Source organism: Sorghum bicolor, chromosome 2 (assembly GCF_000003195.3).
Source record: "Sorghum bicolor cultivar BTx623 chromosome 2, Sorghum_bicolor_NCBIv3, whole genome shotgun sequence".
In the NCBI taxonomy this organism is placed as follows: Eukaryota; Viridiplantae; Streptophyta; class Magnoliopsida; order Poales; family Poaceae; genus Sorghum; species Sorghum bicolor.
In genome coordinates this window covers 66,471,125-66,488,447 of record NC_012871.2, presented here as the reverse complement: position 1 = coordinate 66,488,447, position 17,323 = coordinate 66,471,125, and the positions used below count along the sequence as shown (strand labels likewise).

Genomic DNA, 17,323 nt, shown 5'->3' with positions numbered 1-17,323 from the left:
AGCCGTGTACGTAGTAGCACGAGCGCAGCTAGCCAATGCACCGAGCAGTAGCAGTCAACAACCATGTGTCCCACATCGCCCACACAATAAGCAACCAATCTTTCCTCGATCAGAAATCCATCCCTGCCACCTCCTGACTCACGGAGCCGCCATTTGCTCGTTGTTGATCTCCTCTGTGTTTTCGGATGTCCAGGAGCAATATTGAAATCTGGATGTTCATATGATTATTCAAGCAATTTGTTTTCGTATGGAATGGATTATAATTTAACACCAATTAACATATACGAGAATCATGTTTTTAGGTGGCAAATAAGGGATTTAGGTTTATTCCAATGACATGTATGGATTTCCCCCAATTATTAAAACCAGCCCACATCGGTTGGGGGTGGCCGGGGGAGGGGGATGGACTCCCGGTTGATCCACGCTTATTTATAACGTGCCAGTATGCAATGCAGGCGCGTGCAAGATGAACAACAACAACAACAACAACAACGACAACGACAACGACAACGACAACGACAACGACAACGACAACGACAACAACAACAACAACAACAACAACAACAACAACAACAACAACAACAACAACAACGAGGGTTCTAGATCGAAATCTAGACAGAGTAGTAGGTGTAGGCGACGTAGGTCTTCATGTCGGACGCGGAAAAGCCATTGAAATTACAGCTCAGCACGGTGGTGTAGGCGCCGACCTCGTGGAACACAAGCCAATCCCCGATGCGTAGCTCCGGCAGATGGTAACCCTTCACCACCACGTCCAACGAGTCGCACGTGGGACCGAACACCGTCGACGGGTGTGTCTCATCACTCTCTCCGCCTTCGTCGTCTCCGGCGGCAGCGCGACTCGACACTGGCACAGGGCGTGGCACGTAGTTCTCGACGTGGACGCAGCACAGCGTGCCGTAGAAGCCGTCGTCGATCCAGTACTCGCGCACCTCGCCGCGCGCGCGCTTCCCGAAGACGCGCGCGGCGAGCGTGAACGGCGTCTCGGCGAAGTAGCGCCCTGGCTCACCAATCACCTGGAGGCCGGGGACGTCCCCAAAGTGGCGCGTCAGCGCGGAGTTTATCACGTCGCACGCGTCCTGGAACGTGGAGGCGGCGCCGGCCATGAAGCCCCCGCCGATGTCCAGGATGCGCATGGGCGGCATGCCGCGCGCGGCGGCGGCGTCGAACACCGCGCGGGCCGCCTCCACGGCAGCGTCGTAGACGCCCACGCGGGACACGGCGCTCCCGACGTGGAACGCGACGCCCGAGACCGCCAGGCCCGCGCTCTGCGCGGCGCGCAGGAGCGGCGCCACCTCCTCCTGCCGCGCGCCGTACTTGGTGCCCAGGTCCCACCGGGCGGCGTCTCCGGCGTCGGGGACCTTGAGCCGGAGCAGAAGCCTGCACCTGGGGTGGAAGCGCCTCAGCTTGTCCACCTCCTCCACCGAGTCGAAGGTGGTGAGGTCAACGCCGACGCGCGCGGCGTGCTCGATGTGTGCCTCGGGCTTGCATGGGTTCGCGTAGATGATGCGGTCGGCGGTGACGCCTAGCGCGAGCACGGCGTCCATCTCGGCGGGGCTGGCGCAGTCGAAGCCCGCGCCGAGAGCGGCCAGGGCTCCGAGCAGCGCCGGGTTGGTGTTGCACTTGACGGCGTAGTACGGTGGCACACCCTTGAGCCCACGCCGCCACGCCGCGAACAGCTCGACCACCTCGCCGAGGTTTAGCACGCTGAACGCGCTCTTCACCGGAGGATCTGCCGTGACAACAATGCGGCGGATAAGACCAGTGACGGCGTCCTTGTCGTTAGTAGCGTCGTCGCACGGGAGGCGGTGCACCTCCAGGCCCTTAACGCCGGGCGCCTCAAGCACAGCTCGCATGGCTGCTGCTTCAGCCATGGACTGTGTACTGAGGTGAGGTCTACTACGAGCGCGCGAGACGGGTCCTTAAAGAAAGGCAGAGTGTGAGATGTTGCCATTGTATTGTATCCTCCTATCTCTCTCTATATATATACACGTATACACATATACACATATTATATTAAATAAAATCTATAGCTGCTGGAGAATCTGTGGCCTCCCAGCGACCGCGTCTCTGGCTCTCTGCTGCATGACGGCCTCTTTATTGGTCACGTGGCCCTCCGATCCCGCGCTGCTGGTAGCCAATCGCAGACTCTCGGTGCTCTCGGTATCCCAAAATCCAGGGTATTAAAGCTAACCCTTACAATCTATTTCAATATGTAATAAGGTGTCCAGCTAAACAACATATTACCATAAACAATTAAAAATTCACTAGTCTATGCAGTTGTAGTGTCAATGTCAGCAAGTCACTATATTTCCTTTCAACATATAAGGTGCCCAACTAAGCAATACACTATCATATACAAGTAAAATTCACTAGTCATACAATTGTAATGTCACATATAAATATTTTATTTATCTACGTCATCATGCCACATAATCCACCGTATTCCTGTAGCAACACGTGGGGTATTCTCCTAGTTCTTTAAGATTTTATAGATTTGGCTACTGTAGCACTTCCATTGTATTTGATAATTACTGTCCAACTATGAATTATGTACTAACTAGGTTAGAAAGATTGTCTCATAAATTATAGATAAAATATATAATTAGTTATTTTTTATCTATATTTAATGCTTCATACATGCATCTAAAGATTCGAGGTGACTGAAAATCTTAATTTTTTTTAAAAACTAAACAAAACCTAAATCTAGGGCGTTAAGTTTCATTGTGTCACATTGAGCTATCATGCTAGAGTGTTACATTGAGTATTTAGATAGTAATAATAAAATAAATTATATAATTTCTCAGTCCTTCACAAGACGAATTTATTAAACTTTAATTAATTCATTATTAGTGTATATTTACTGTAACCATATTATTAAATCATGAACTAATTAAACTTAAAAGATTTGTCTAACCAAATAGTCGCAATCTGTGCAATTAGTTATTTTTTAATTTATATTGAATACTCCATGTATATCTTCAAACATCTGATAAGATAACTTAGCAGAAGGAACTAAACAACTAGTGTATAAATAAGTATTTCATAGATGCTAAACTATTCGATATGACATGTCAGAGCATCTTCAAGAGAGTTTTTATAATTTTTTTCTAATTTATAGAAATAAAAAATTCAGTAGAAAATATTTTCTAACAATCTCTTTAATTGGATATCTAAATATATAAATATTCTATTACAGATTTGTCGCTAGCTAAAGATGGAGAACACGAATGTCTCTCTAGACTACGGACAAGATATAGAAAAGCTACGTTGGAGTGTACAAAGATAGAAAACGATTTTTACTCAAACGGCTCTCTAAATCATCATGATAGTTTATAGAGTAGATTTTAGAAAGGTTCTACGAGAGATGCTCTTATTTACTTTGCCTTTAGGTATTACAAAACTATCCATGAGTTACTTCTTTAGCTCACTGCTCCAACATTTTAGCTAACTAAATTTCTAACAAAGAAGACACCCGTGAAAAATAATAAAATATTATTTCATTTTATCTATTCCTCTCATCACTAAAGAATATCATTTTCACTTTTCGAAGAGTCAATTTTTTAACTTTAATCAAATACATACACCATACTATTAATATTTATGGTGTATAATAAACATCATTAAATTAATAGTTGAACATATTGTATAATAAGCTTATTTGGAGATATAAATATTGCTAATTCTTTTCTACAAAAATCTTACTCCATTTGTCCTAAAATAGATGACCTTATAACATTCAGTTTTGTTCCCAAAATACTTGTGACCTTCTTATTTCCCAATGCACCTTTTCTCTTTTCTCAATACTCCCTCTATACTTGTGAAGAAAGTCATTTTGGACAAGGTTTGAGTCAAACATCGGAAATATAAATCATTAATAACTTTTAAGTTGCTGAGTTTGGAAATATGAAAACCATATGAATAGATTTGTCTTGAAAAATACTTTCATAAAAATATACATATACCACTTTTATACATATTTTTATAAAAACAAAAAGTCAAAGTTAGGTTTTGGAGACCGTATTGTTGTCTTAAACGACGTTCTTTACGAGTATGGAGGGAGTACATCTCTATCTCTACTCTATCTCTACTCATTGAGGGGCATTATAGTCTTTTGGCTTTGGTGTTGGTTTTGGCTGAGAAATTATAGAATGTCAAGAACAAATGAAGTAAAGTTTGACGTGCACAAAACCCTACGCAACTCTGTTTTGATAGAGCCAAGTGATCTTCTGGCTTTTATTCTTTTTTATTACTCTATGCACTCTGGGTGCTCATGTCAACTAATATAGAACAAATGAAGTAAATTTTGACGTGCACAGAACTCTATACAACTATGTTTTTGGGATAGAGCCAAGTGATCTTCCGGCTTTTATTCTTTTTTATTACTCTATGCACTGTGGGTGCTCAAATGAGCTATAAGTTCTTGTAAATTAGCATTCTTGGTCCAATATAATGTATTGTACCTATTCTACTTTAATCTCTCTCTCTCTCTCTCTCTCTCTCTTGCACCTCTTTTTTCACCACATGCTAGAGCTGCTCTAACAATTATCCTCTTAGAGTTGATCGATAGCGTGCATACTATATGTCTAAAGACTTTGTAGTACGAACGGAGCGAAGGAGTTGCTAAGCTTTCGTAGCCTATTTATTTTTTTCAAGCAAAACAACAACGAAAACACGTGCAAGGCTAGAACAAACCAAAACAACAACGAAAACACGTGCAAGACTAGAACAAACGAAGCACACTCATCTATCTAGTATATAAAGAACTACCACTCTAAACCTAGCTATAGAGTACTTCCTCCGTAAAGAATTTGGATATCGTTTTGCATAAGGTTTAGGTCAAATATTAGAAATATAAATCATCAATAACTTTTAAATTATTTAGTTCGCAATATAAATTATATGAATAGATTTATCTTAAAAAATACTTTCATAAAAGTATACGTATATCATTTTTCTTAAATATTTTTATAAAAATAAAATGTCAAAGTTATATTTTGAGTCTGTGTCGCTGTCTTAAACGACTTCTGAATCCTATATAAAAGGTGTACCTTATTTATTATGTCACACCTACTAGATTTCAGTCGACTAAAATCTAGAGGATTTCAGCCAACGACGACGTGCCCAGACTCGTCTTCTTTCTCTCTGGCGTGAATTCCTCCTTGCGCGTGTGAAGGGTCGAGATGGCGGACTAGAGGGGGGGGTGAATAGTCCTTTCTAAAACTTATCGCACGCCGGCTAACCGAAACAAGTGCGGAATTAAAACTATCGGTCTAGCCAAGACTACACCCCTCTATCTAAGTTCTCTAGCACCTTGAAAAGATCCTAAACAAGCAAGCAAGGTGCTACCTTAGCAAGAGCTCACCTAATCAATTCTAGGAGCAAGGTCACACAAACCTATGCAACTAGTACTTTGCAAACCGGGGAAGCTCCTATACAAACTAGTGAGGCAAAGCGCACAAAGCCTAAGCTCACTAGCAAGCTCAATAACAAGGCAACTGATGCCAAATTAGAGAGCGCAACTTACTTAGCTACACAAACTAAGCAATGTGACTAACAAGGTTACACAAACCAAATTAGTCACGCAAGGGAACTACTTCTAGCCACACAAGCAAGAAGGTAACTAGCAAGCTACACAAGCTAACTAATTACAAGAGCAACTACACAAGCATAAGTATGAATGTAAGAACAAGCTTGTGTTAGGGACTTGCAAACCAACGGGAAGAACAATGTTGACACGAAGATTTTCTCCCGAGGTTCACTTGGTTGCCACCAAGCTACGTCCCCGTTGTGTCGACCAACACTTGGTGGTTCGGCGGCTAAGAGGTGTTACACGAACCTCGTCCACACTAGGACACCGCAAGAACCTACCCACAAGTGAGGTAACTCAATGACACGCACAATCCAATAGAGTTGCTCTTCGCGATCCCCGCGGGGTGAGCACCGTACCCCTCACAATCTCTTCTCCGGAGCACCGCACAATCTCCTTGCGTGCTTCAACGGAGTCACAAGCCACCAAGCCGTCTAGGAGGTGGCAACCTCCAAGAGTAACAAGCACCACCGGCTTGCAACACGAACACCTAGTGCCACTCGATGCAATCTCTCAATGCAACGCACTAGAATCGCTCACTCACACAATCAGATGATCACTATCAAGCATATGTGAGTTAGAGGCTTTACTAGCACTCCCCATGCATGGACACTAAGTCCCAAGGGTGCTCAACACCGGCCAAGGCCGGCCACCACTTCTATTTATAGCCCTAAGGGCTAAACTAGCCGTTGCCCCTTCACTGGGCAAAAGTCGTGAGCACCGGACGCTCACAGGAAGGCACCGGACGCTCAACACCCAGCGTCCGGTGCTCAGCTGACCGCCACGTGTCACTAGCCGTTTGAACTCGACCGTTGCCGCCAACGGCTACTGCGCACGCGCGCCTGCACAGCACCACCGGACGCTCCACTGCGTCACACCGGACGGTCCGGTGCTCACCGGACTCGTGCGCAGAGAGGGTTGCAAAACGCCTTCACACCGGACGCTGAGCATCGGACTCACTCCGGTGCGTCCGGTGCACACCTGCGCCACAGACACCACACCGGACGCTCTGGACCAGCGTCCGGTGCTGCCAGCACCAGCGTCTGGTACACTCCCGCGACTTCTCCAAACTTCCCACCGGCGCAATAGAAAATATGCACTTAATTTTCTCAAAAGCGTCGAATCCCGCCTCGCAAGCTCGGCGGGAGGGAGAGAGAAACCCACACCTCTCTCAACCCTAGGAACACCACCTCCTTTGTAAATGTGCCAACACCACCAAGTGTACACCACCATGTGCATGTGTGTTAGCATTTTCACAAACATTTTTCCCAAAGGAGTTAGCCTCTCAAACTTGCCACGCCACTCGATCCTAACACGTATGCAAAGTTAGATCGCTCAAGTGGCACTAGATGACCGATATGCAAACAAGTTTGCCCCTCTTGATAGTACGGCCATCTATCCTAAATCCGGTCATAAACTTCTCTACACACCTATGACCGGTGAAATGGAAAAGCCCTAGGTTATACCTTTGCCTTGCGCATTCCATTCCATCTCTTCCAATGTTGATGCAACACATGCACCAACCAATCACCAAATGATATGATCCACTTCATATCATCACGTGACCGTATTGGTTCATCGATCTTGACCTCACTTGCTCTTCACCGTTGCCTCGGTCCATCGGCGCCAAGTCTTGCTCAAGCTTCACCGTCACACGCGGTCCCTCGCTTCAAAGCCTCCGACTTGCCCTTCACTCTTGCAACCGGTCTATCAGGCCAAGCCTCATTTTGATCTTCTCCACCTTGGTCACATGACTCCATGTCATGTCTCATATGCAATGAGCTCCTCCATCATCACATAATCACCTGTGGACTAATCTCCTGTGTATCTCACATAAACACTATTAGTCCACCTAAAGTTGTCACTCAATTACCAAAACCAAACAAGGACCTTTCAGCGTGTCGGCGTGTCTTTTTTCTCCCCAACTCTAACGACCTTAGAAAAAGGAAGGGCCCAAGGGAGGGAGGCTGACCAGGAGATGGGATGGCAGGAGTTCGGCATAGGGCTCGAGAAGGTGGTCGGACCAGGTCAAGATGGTGGTGAAGATGGATATGATGGTGGTGGGAGGAGGGAGCGGGTAGAAGGAGGCCACAATGGGCGCGATAGGGGCAGAAAAATGGCAGAAAGAAGAAGAATAGTGATTGGCCTGAGGTAGAATACGACACAACGACCATGGAATGTTCTTTCTATAGTGGAAATCCGTTCCCTGAGATGTATAGCACATCCCTGAGATGTATAGCATTCAACGTGCCATAGGAGCGCTGCCTTTCTTCGGCAAGCTTGTTCACTAGTGCTTTTGATAGGATCCAGATGAGATCATAGACGACAACTATTTATTCATTGTTGGTAATCAACTCCAGATGACAAATAGTCAAATTCATAGCAGCCATCTCCCGTCCCTGTTCCACAAGGAGAACGATAATGAAAAATTAGGGTATTATTTTATAATGTGGAAATGAGAACATTTATATTTTCAAAATATAGACGTTTCCAGAACATGAAAGTATGGAACAAAAACATGAATCATGTTTCTGTTCCGTTATGATTTGAAAAGAAGAAGGACTGGAAAGAAAATGGAGAGAAGGGAGGGTTCTAGTTGTGAAAATACCTGAGACGCAACTTCTTTGGCCTAAGTGCATTTATATCTTTTCGCAGCTCTATTGACACCGTTAATAATGAATATAGACGGAATGTCGTGAAGAACAAAAATAATTCTGAGCAGTGGCACCTATGATCATTTGAATTTTTTAATAGTTTACATATAATTATAAACTTTTATAATGATATCAGGTAAACTTTTATAATGGCACATAGGTAAAACCCTTATAATCTAATCTCTAGCTTCATGCATTGGAGGAAGGAAAGGACGCCTTGTTTCAGATTCTTACGTTACCACTTACCAGACCCACAGGTGAAAGCAGCATGCTTCAACCGCAGATATACCAAGCCGCCTCCCTTCGTCTCCGATCACCTCCCATACGGAGCATCATCTTCTTTCTCCATCCACGGCAAGTTTGGCAACCGGACAGTGACAGTGCACACTATAAGTAACTTGGCCGCGGCCACGTACAACACAAGCAAAGAAGCTCTGCAGCTCTCCACATCAAGATCAAGCAGACCAGCACCAGGCCACCAGCACCAGCGCCGCGGCAATGGCGTCCACGACGGCGGCAGCTACAGACGTGAAACCAGCGCGGGCCGCTGGCGGCCCGCAGCTGAAGCTGCTGGTGGACCGGCGTTCGCGGCGCGTGCTGTACGCGGAGGCCCGCAAGGACGCGGTGGACTTCCTGATCGGCCTGCTGCGCGTGCCCGCGGGCCTCGCGGCGCGCGCGCTGGCCAAGCACGGCGAGCCCGCGCCGGGCTCCCTGGGCTCGCTCTACGCGGGCGCGCTGGCGCTGGACGACGCGTTCTTCGCCTCCGGCTCGCCCAACCGCGACGCACTCCTCAGCCCCGCGGCGCTGCCCTCCGCCGCGGTCCCGCTGCTGCTCGGCGGCGGCGAGGGCGCGGTCCCGCCGGCGCTGGCGCCGCCGCAGCGGTACTTCCGGTGCAGCGCGTACAATGCCCCGTGCCGCGGGAACCTGACGAACGTGACGGACGTGTCGGGCCTGCCGTGCCCCGGGTGCCGGCAGGCGATGACCGTGGAGATGCGGCTGGTGCCCGGGGACGCGCACGGCAGGCTGGCGCTTGCGCAGGCGCAGGAGGCCGCGGGGCTCGGCGCCGGCGGGTACGTGAAGGAGCTGGTGACGTACCTGGTGATGGACGACCTCACCGTGGCGCCCATGTCCACCATCTCCGCCATCATGCTGCTCAAGAAGTTCGACGTCAAGGACTGCTCCGCGTTGGAGGAGATGACCGTCGAGCTCGGCACAAGAGAGGTGAACGCTAGCTCATCACGCACTATATTGAAGTCGCATGCATGCGCAGAGGCAGACGAACATGTGTCTGACGAATTGTTCTCAACGTTTGATCCATGGACAGGCCGTGATGCTCCTCAAGGCGTCCCTGCAGTCGTCGACGGCGTTGACGGATGTCTTCAGCGGCGGCGTCTCCATTGACAGGATTGGCGGTTAATGAGCGAGTCGTCGAACATGAACATCGACTCGCTTTGGATTGGAAGGACTCGTCATGAACAATCAACCGAATAGAACCATATAATAGCCACGGCACACGGGTATCGATCAATGTGTACATAAGTCATGCCAACGAATCAAAGCAACCATGATCTAAAACCTGAAACTCGGTGTTAATGTGTAACGGACAACGGTGTATGATGGATGGCTATCGTTGCCAACAAAATAATGCAGTAAAATGGATCAGTGGCTGATGTCCGATGCGTGAATGCTGAGATGGCTCGACACGGCCAGACGCATCAATGGCGATGTGCTGCTGGACGTAGTGGTGAGAACCGCATGTGTAAAAAAAAAAAAACAAAATGTTTTATTTTTGTCACTTGAGAACCTCCTATGTGTAAATATAAACGAGTGATATATTCTTTTTGTATTCCCTAACATACACTTTGAGGCCCTAAATAAATTTAAGTGAAAAAAAACTTAGATCTCTTTGATACTATAACTTTGATTTAGGTCATTTGTCCATCCGATATTATTTGAAAACTATAGAAAAATAATATTTTTAAAATCAGTAATCTTAAAAGCAGAACTTCTAGGCTCTAATGATTCCAAATTAAAAAATTATCAACTAAAATGTTGTAAATCTTTTCAAGGACTACAACTTTGGTTTACTTTGATATGTTGGTTTTGACAATTTTCTATGCGAGCTCGTTTGATTTTCTTTTAAAGAAATTCCTAATTTATCAGTAGTGATGGTTATTCTACTTACACTAGCAATAGCTGACAATAGCTTTAAGATAACTACCCGTGTGTCAAAGAGAAAAAAGATAACTCTATGTGTAATTCAATTTATTTACTTTATTAAGGGTCTGTTTGGCACAGCTCACAACAGGAGCTGTTTTTTTTGCCAAACACTTATTTCCAAAACAACTTTATAGGTGAAGCTGTTTTTTCCCTCCTTTCACAAAAACATAAGTTGGATGAAGCTGAAAAAAAGTAGCTTATTGCAGCTTCTCCCTCATTTCTCTCTCTCAACTATGCATGAAGTAGTTGGTGAAACTATTTTGCCAAACACTTTCTCCAAAACAGCTCAGCTTCATCTAGAAAGTCACTCATGAAGCTATTTTCTATAAAAAAAAAAAAAACAGCCCAACCAAGCCCTAAGGCTATCGCCAATAGAGGATTCATAGTCGACTGGGTAGGTTTGGCTCTGCTCTAGCCCCGGAAGCGACGATGGCGGAGGCGACGCCGACGATGGTGTTCGTCTACGGCACCCTGAAGCGCGGGTTCCCTAACCACCCGCTCCTCGTCGCCTCCTCCTCCCCGTTCGTCGGAGCCGCCTCGACGGCCGGCCCGGCCTCCCTCGTCATCGGCCCCTACTCGGTCCCCTTCCTCCTCCCTCCTCCCTCCTCCGCCTCCTCCGGTCGCGTCGTCTCCGGCGAGCTCTACGCCCCCTCCCCCGCCGCTCTCGCCGAGCTCGACGACCTCGAGGCAAAGCGCCTGGCCTCCTCATCAGACTCGTTGTCCCTTTGTCCACTGGTTTCGTTCTCCCCCATCTCAGCCTCCCATTTTGTCGCAGGGCACCCACATCGGTGTCTATGAGCGGCGCCCGATCACCGTCGTGGCCGACGGGTCCGGCGAGGCGGTGCAGGCGGAGGCGTACTTCGCGCACCCGAGCTACGCAGAGGCGCTCTGGCGGCGCTGCGGCGGTGAGGCGGCCGAGATTGGGGAGTACACCGTGGACCATGCCGGCCGGTACGTCCCGAAGAGCGAGCGCGCCGCCGAAGCTGCTGGGCTCATTGACGCCATCCATAGGTTCCTCGCCACTGCCCCGGAGAACTGACGTCGTGCTCGCGGATTACTACAACCATAGTTCAGTGAATTTGTCAGCATGACTGAATTCAAGTTTTTTCGAATAATCATCCAAGGTTTGCATACAGAACCGTTTTGTCTTGTTCAGTGTGGATTGCATGCAGAGCTATTCAAGTTTATCCAAGTATTGCAGTTGTAAAATACTGAATTCTTTGGTAGTTTGGATGAAAATGTACTTGCTGTTGGACAAGGAAATTTTTCACAAGTGCTAATCCAAGTGCGGTCGTTTAATGGAAAATACATCCTTGCATTTGCATTCACAAATGAGATGCTGACTATAATATAGGAACGGCTATTAGAAGAACACAATTATCTTGGTGTCAGTTAAATAATATACGGTGGCAGTTAGAAGAGCGCAATTAGTCGTCCCTTTTTTTTTTCCGGTGACGATGGCCATGTTCCATAGGGAAATGTTCAGAAACCTGAAACCTTTAGAAATGAGGATATTTTGACAGCTGAGTTGCTAGTAAGAGGATTTGGAGTGCAGAGATGCATTTCCTGTCAGGGCCGTGTTTTTAGCCGATTCTGCTGTCCTTTTACAATGAGGTTGAAAGTTGAGACCCGCTGCTGTCATTTAGCTACATGGGTTCGGAGCATTGCTGCTCAATGTTTGAGCAAACTGAGTTTTGTTTCCTTGGTGCCGTTGGTGCCTTGGTGGTCAGCACACAGTTTATGAATGTCATCTGTTCCATCGAGTATTGTCGCCTGTTTCATTTCATACTATGCAGGGCAACAAACCTGAACCTGTAATCTTTTGTAATCTGCACCTTTATTCGTTCAATTTTAATTCTGTAGGGGCTGCGGCCCCTCCAGATCTTAAAAAAACAAACAAACCTTGTGTGTGTTTTTAAATAATGAAGTTGGATAGATGCTTTGTCGAGAAGCCATGCTGAATCCTTAAGGCGCCAATCCTTAAATCTCAGCCATTCTAATTTTTTTAAAAAAAATAAAAAAAATATCAGCCTGTGCTTTCCTCGTACATTGTTTTGTTTGGGCCAATCCAGCCCATCACATCTCATTTCTCTATCTTTGGGCTGGGCCCAGATGGACTACGGCACCCGTGACTGGTGGACTAGACGGGGAAATCCCAAGTCACGACGACTTCCCCGAGACGGCGGCGAAACAAGGGGAAGGAAGAAAGGAAGGAAAGAAGGGGATCGCCATGGCGGCGTCGCCGCAGCAGCAAGGCCAGGGCGGCCCCGGCGGCGGCGGCGGCGGGTGGACTCCCGAGCAGTTCTGGTCGCTGCTGGACAAGGCGGACCGCCGCTTCGCCCGGGTGCGAGACCTGTCCCCACTCGGCCGCCAGGAGCCCGACGCGTTCGCCAAGGCCTTCCGCGCCTATACCCAGCTCTGGCGGATGCAGCAGGAGCACCGGCACCGCCTCCTCGAGGCGGGCCTCCGCCGCTGGCAGGTCGGCGAGATCGCCGCCCGCATCGCCCACCTCTACTACGCGCAGTACCAGCGCACCGCCGACACCGCGCTCCTCTCCGAGGCCTTCGTCTTCTACCACGCCGTCCTCGACCGCGCCTACTTCCAGGACGCCGACCACCACCTCTCCCCCGCCAAGCACCTCCGCTTCCTCGCCAGGTTCCTCCTCGTCGCGCTCCTGCTCGCCAGGCGCTCCCACACCGTCCCGCGCCTCGCCTCGGACATACGCACGCTCCTCGATGACTCCAAAAAGTCCTTCCAGGTGCGTCCCACTGCAATTCCACTTTCCACACCCAAATTCGATTGATCCAGTTACCCTGATCATCGATCGATGTAATTCAATCTTCACTCTCGTATGTCATGCTGCACTGTGCAGGATGCCGAATACAAGGAGTGGAAGCATGTCGTGCAAGAGATCGCGAGGTTCCTGCGGGCTGACTCACCGTTTATGAACATGAGGCCGCTCAGGTACAGCTACGCATTTGATCCGCCCCCAGATACACTTCGTACTGTACCACCTACTGTCAAGAAGCGAGGTCTCGTCTTAAGTGACACCATACTTTGCAGCTACTATCCTAACGAGGTAATGCTTCCACATCTTCCTTGCCTTGCATCAACTTATGCTTGTGCTTCATTGTTCAATTTTTTGGGTGGTGGTGGTGGTGGTGGGCGGGGGTGTAGTTAGTACCGAGGAAATAATTTCACTGTGGTTCATCCAGGTCAAATTTACAGACCTCTCCATAGATGTATTCAGAATGGTTCAGTGCCTCGAATGGGAACCATGTGGTTCATTTGCGCTAAACAATGGTTACAGCGCCCATGATGAAAGTGGACAAAATCAACCCAATCTACTGAAAGATTTAAGAGATGCTGCACTGCCTCCGAATCCACTTAAGACAATTCTGTATCGCCCTTCAATGACACATTTCCTAACGGTAACTTCATCTTTCAGTTTTTGTTTCTCATTTGGTATTGCCTTTCTCCTATTTTTCTAGAATTAATCTGTATCGAGTAGTGCAATTATCTTGCATCTGAGTAAAAGAAAACTACTATGAACACTATCATCTTTGGAAGCTCTGTGGTATATGCAATTGGTTAGTCCTGAGAATAGTAGAATACTGTCACAGTATGTGCTTGTGCGTTCAATCTAGTGTAACCTGTGTAACAGACTAACAGTTAATATGTGTTGCTTGTAAATACGCAATTGGTTAGTTGGAGGTTTAAAACTGCAGGGAACTGCAATATATCGTGCGGACTTAATGATCTGAATTATCTGACAAGGAAGCATGATGATGAGGGAGAGGGACGCTGCGTAACTCCACTTTTTTGGTCCACCATTTATGCACCCATTAGTTCATGGCTACAAATTTTCTTAGAAAGTGTGATAACACAGAAGCTTGAACATCGAACTTAAGTTGGTCTGTGTTTGCGATTTGTTTAGCAAGACTAATTCAACTCTACCCATGGTTTCAAAATTTTAAGAGAAAACAGTTATATGCAGCTGTTATTATTTGTCTATTTAATCAAATAACTTTTTTCTAAAATGTGTTTGTTTAAATCCAGGTCCTCGCCACGAAATGCGAGGAGCTTCCTTCAAATGGTATCATGTTAATATATCTTTCAGCTACAGGTTAGTGCCCCAGGGTTGTTTGCTTCAATGTTGTCACATTTCTGTGTATGTTAAGGACATTTTAGTTAATATTAAAAAATCTTTCAGGGGAGATGGGAACTTCTGGATTTTGTCCTGATACTGGTGAAAAGGTTTTGAGCAATTTTAATAAGTTTGACATATCCAGTACTAGCCATATTAGTTCAAAGGAAAACAAAGAACCTTGTCTATGGTTAGGCTGCCGTGAAACTGAAGGTATTGTCTTTTCATTTTATTGTAAGCTGCCTTTTGCCGACTAGAATTATGTCCTTTTCAATAAGAATATTGTTTCTGCCATATCTGAAATATCTAGGTTCAAATTGCATATACCCTGGTGATCTTATCCCATTTACAAGAAGACCCTTATTTTTGGTGATTGACAGTAGCACCAGCTATGCTTTCAAGGCAGGTTTGATCTTTTTTCCCTCCCTAGAACTGAGCAACCACTATCTGGACAATGAGGGTTCGAGATCTTTTCCTTTCCTTTTCTGGCCTACCTCAACTTTGCTTGGGACTAAAGGGCTGGTCGCTGGTATTCACTGTCTAATGCTTTGTACTGAATTGTGTTGTTTTTAGGCAAAGCACAAGTAAACTTGTCATACGCAAATAAGCCATATTATGTGCATTTATTTTTTTGTAGTTTGTTCAGTTTTGAAGTTTTTTTCAGACTCTGTTCGTCTATCTTAAAACATTTAACTGCTTAGTTCAAATGTGACCTGTGGTTCGTATTTCCATCTTGTTAGGACAGTTTCTTCTGTGCCCTTATTTTGCCATGGCACCTTGTACTTTGTGTAATTTTGTTATTATTTTTATTTACTGTTCATTCAATTTCTTTCTACATATTGGGATATCTGGACTATTTTTTCCCCTTTAGTCTTGACTATCTCGCATCTTTTGTCAAACACAACGTTCCTTTGTAACTGCAGTCTATTCATGGTACTGAAAGGGGAGAGACTGCTGCCATGCTACTTTCACCAAGTTCCCGATCTTCTGCTGCGGGATTCAGTGGTGATTCTACTCGGAACTGTGGTAGTCAATTTACTATGTTCCTCACAGCTCCATTGCAAGCCTTCTGCTTTCTGATCGGCAACAACGGGACAGATATCGACAGGGTACCCATATTTTTAATGAATTTCTTCAGACATTAGAGTATATTTAAAGCCTTGACATGAATTTTGCAGGATGCATACAACAAAGCTGAGGAGTTATTGTTATTGTCCCTAAATGAATGGGCCACGACTTTAGTTGCATCATCTTCACTTCATCCTGTTTGGGTTGAAGTTTTAGGTGATCCACTCCTAAGAAGGCTACTTCTCAGGTGATCTTGTGACTCTTGTCAAATCTTGTCATGAATTGAATCTCTACTCAATCTGTCAAAAGTAGTCCTTTTTGTCTGGAACTATGAATGATTGATTTTGGGCCGCCTTTGTTTTATGAACATCACTATACTGTGCTCGCTTGTAAGAGGTTTCTTGTTACTCCCTCTCCAAAATGTAGATCATTTTAGTTTTCTCCTACTCAGTTAAACTTCTCTAACTTTTGCTAGGTTTATGAAAAGTACACCTACATCTACAAAATCAGTTTAGTAAATCCAACCTGAAGTATGTCTTAATAGTGCACTTATTCGGTATTGTAGATGTTAATGTACTGCTCTATAAACTTGATGAAAGTTAATTTGACTTGGGACAAAACTAAAATGACTACAATTTAGAACGGAGGGAGTAGGTTATTAACCAGTTCACATCTGCAGGAATGCAATATGTTGAACTGGCCTTCCAAAATTCTACTAATTGTATGTTCCAGTCTGCTCCATAGATGATGCCCTGATACACATATATTTGATACAGTCCAACTATTTTATTGGCTCAAAGTTTAGTTTGATTGTTTCTGCAGGTTCATCTTCTGCCGAGCAACCCATTCCCTGTTCAAACCTACAAACCATAAGGCAGAGTTCCTTCCGACCTGCATGCCTCCTCTGCCTGAGTCTGTTGATGCTGAGAGCATGCTCTCCCAAAGCTGTGTGATGCGAGTCGCATCATTCTTTGGCGCTGTCAGCCAGTTCTCATTTGCTGAGGTTACGACATGGCCTGATGTTGACCCTGAGGAGGCTGTTGCCACCAGTTCATCTGGCAGTGCCAACAAAGGAGTGCCAGAGACAGCCAGAGATTCAGACATTTCAAACTCATCTTCATCTTTTTGATTGATGATTAGGCTGCTGTGGCGACCATCGGGCTACCTTCGGCCGCTTGTGTTATGTTACTCATCTGCATTTGCAGATCCATTCTGTAATTACTTGTGCTCCTTCATGCTTGATATTACACACATCAAGCAGAAGGACTGCCTTGCCTCATTTTTTTTTTCTTTTTACTTAGTGAATTGTTAGTCACTAGAACATTTTGTTATCCCTTACTCAATTTGGAGACGTGGAGCTGTGTGACAAAGTATGGTTGAAAAAAAAGAATCTTTTGTCCTGTTACTCTCCATGGTGCGGCAGAATATACTCCATTCTAAATTGTAAGTCATTTTGGCTTTGGTAGATACATAGAATTTTCTATGCATCTAGATATATACATTGTGTCGAGATATAGTAAGAGCTATGCAAAAAGAAGAAGCAGCTAAAACAGACGGAGGGAGTATTATGCTAGAGGCCAAGACTTCAAAGATAATATGCAAGAGGCGCTTGCAGCAATTAAACGA

The 17,323-nt window shown here is 45.9% G+C and overlaps 4 protein-coding genes across 4 annotated transcripts; 3 read left to right on the top strand and 1 right to left on the bottom strand.

Annotated features, from left to right (window-relative positions):
- On the bottom strand, positions 345 to 2,012 carry LOC8054995 (ornithine decarboxylase). Its single transcript, XM_002460556.2, has one exon. The coding sequence runs from the start codon at positions 1,890 to 1,892 to the stop codon at positions 612 to 614; it is 1,281 nt and encodes a 426-aa protein (XP_002460601.1). The 5' UTR covers positions 1,893 to 2,012; the 3' UTR covers positions 345 to 611.
- On the top strand, positions 8,698 to 9,844 carry LOC8054994. Its single transcript, XM_002462724.2, has 2 exons — positions 8,698 to 9,483; positions 9,587 to 9,844. Exons 1-2 carry the CDS (start codon positions 8,761 to 8,763, stop codon positions 9,677 to 9,679), a joined length of 816 nt encoding a protein of 271 aa, XP_002462769.1. The 5' UTR covers positions 8,698 to 8,760; the 3' UTR covers positions 9,680 to 9,844.
- On the top strand, positions 10,855 to 11,788 carry LOC8054993 (putative gamma-glutamylcyclotransferase At3g02910). The gene is made up of 2 exons (XM_021454372.1): positions 10,855 to 11,169; positions 11,258 to 11,788. The coding sequence occupies exons 1-2, from the start codon at positions 10,912 to 10,914 to the stop codon at positions 11,519 to 11,521; spliced, it is 522 nt and encodes a 173-aa protein (XP_021310047.1). The 5' UTR covers positions 10,855 to 10,911; the 3' UTR covers positions 11,522 to 11,788.
- Positions 12,645 to 17,144, top strand: LOC8063339 (protein SCAI homolog). Its single transcript, XM_002462722.2, has 9 exons — positions 12,645 to 13,240; positions 13,355 to 13,561; positions 13,698 to 13,913; positions 14,542 to 14,608; positions 14,696 to 14,842; positions 14,940 to 15,031; positions 15,553 to 15,738; positions 15,808 to 15,944; positions 16,520 to 17,144. Exons 1-9 carry the CDS (start codon positions 12,713 to 12,715, stop codon positions 16,824 to 16,826), a joined length of 1,887 nt encoding a protein of 628 aa, XP_002462767.1. The 5' UTR covers positions 12,645 to 12,712; the 3' UTR covers positions 16,827 to 17,144.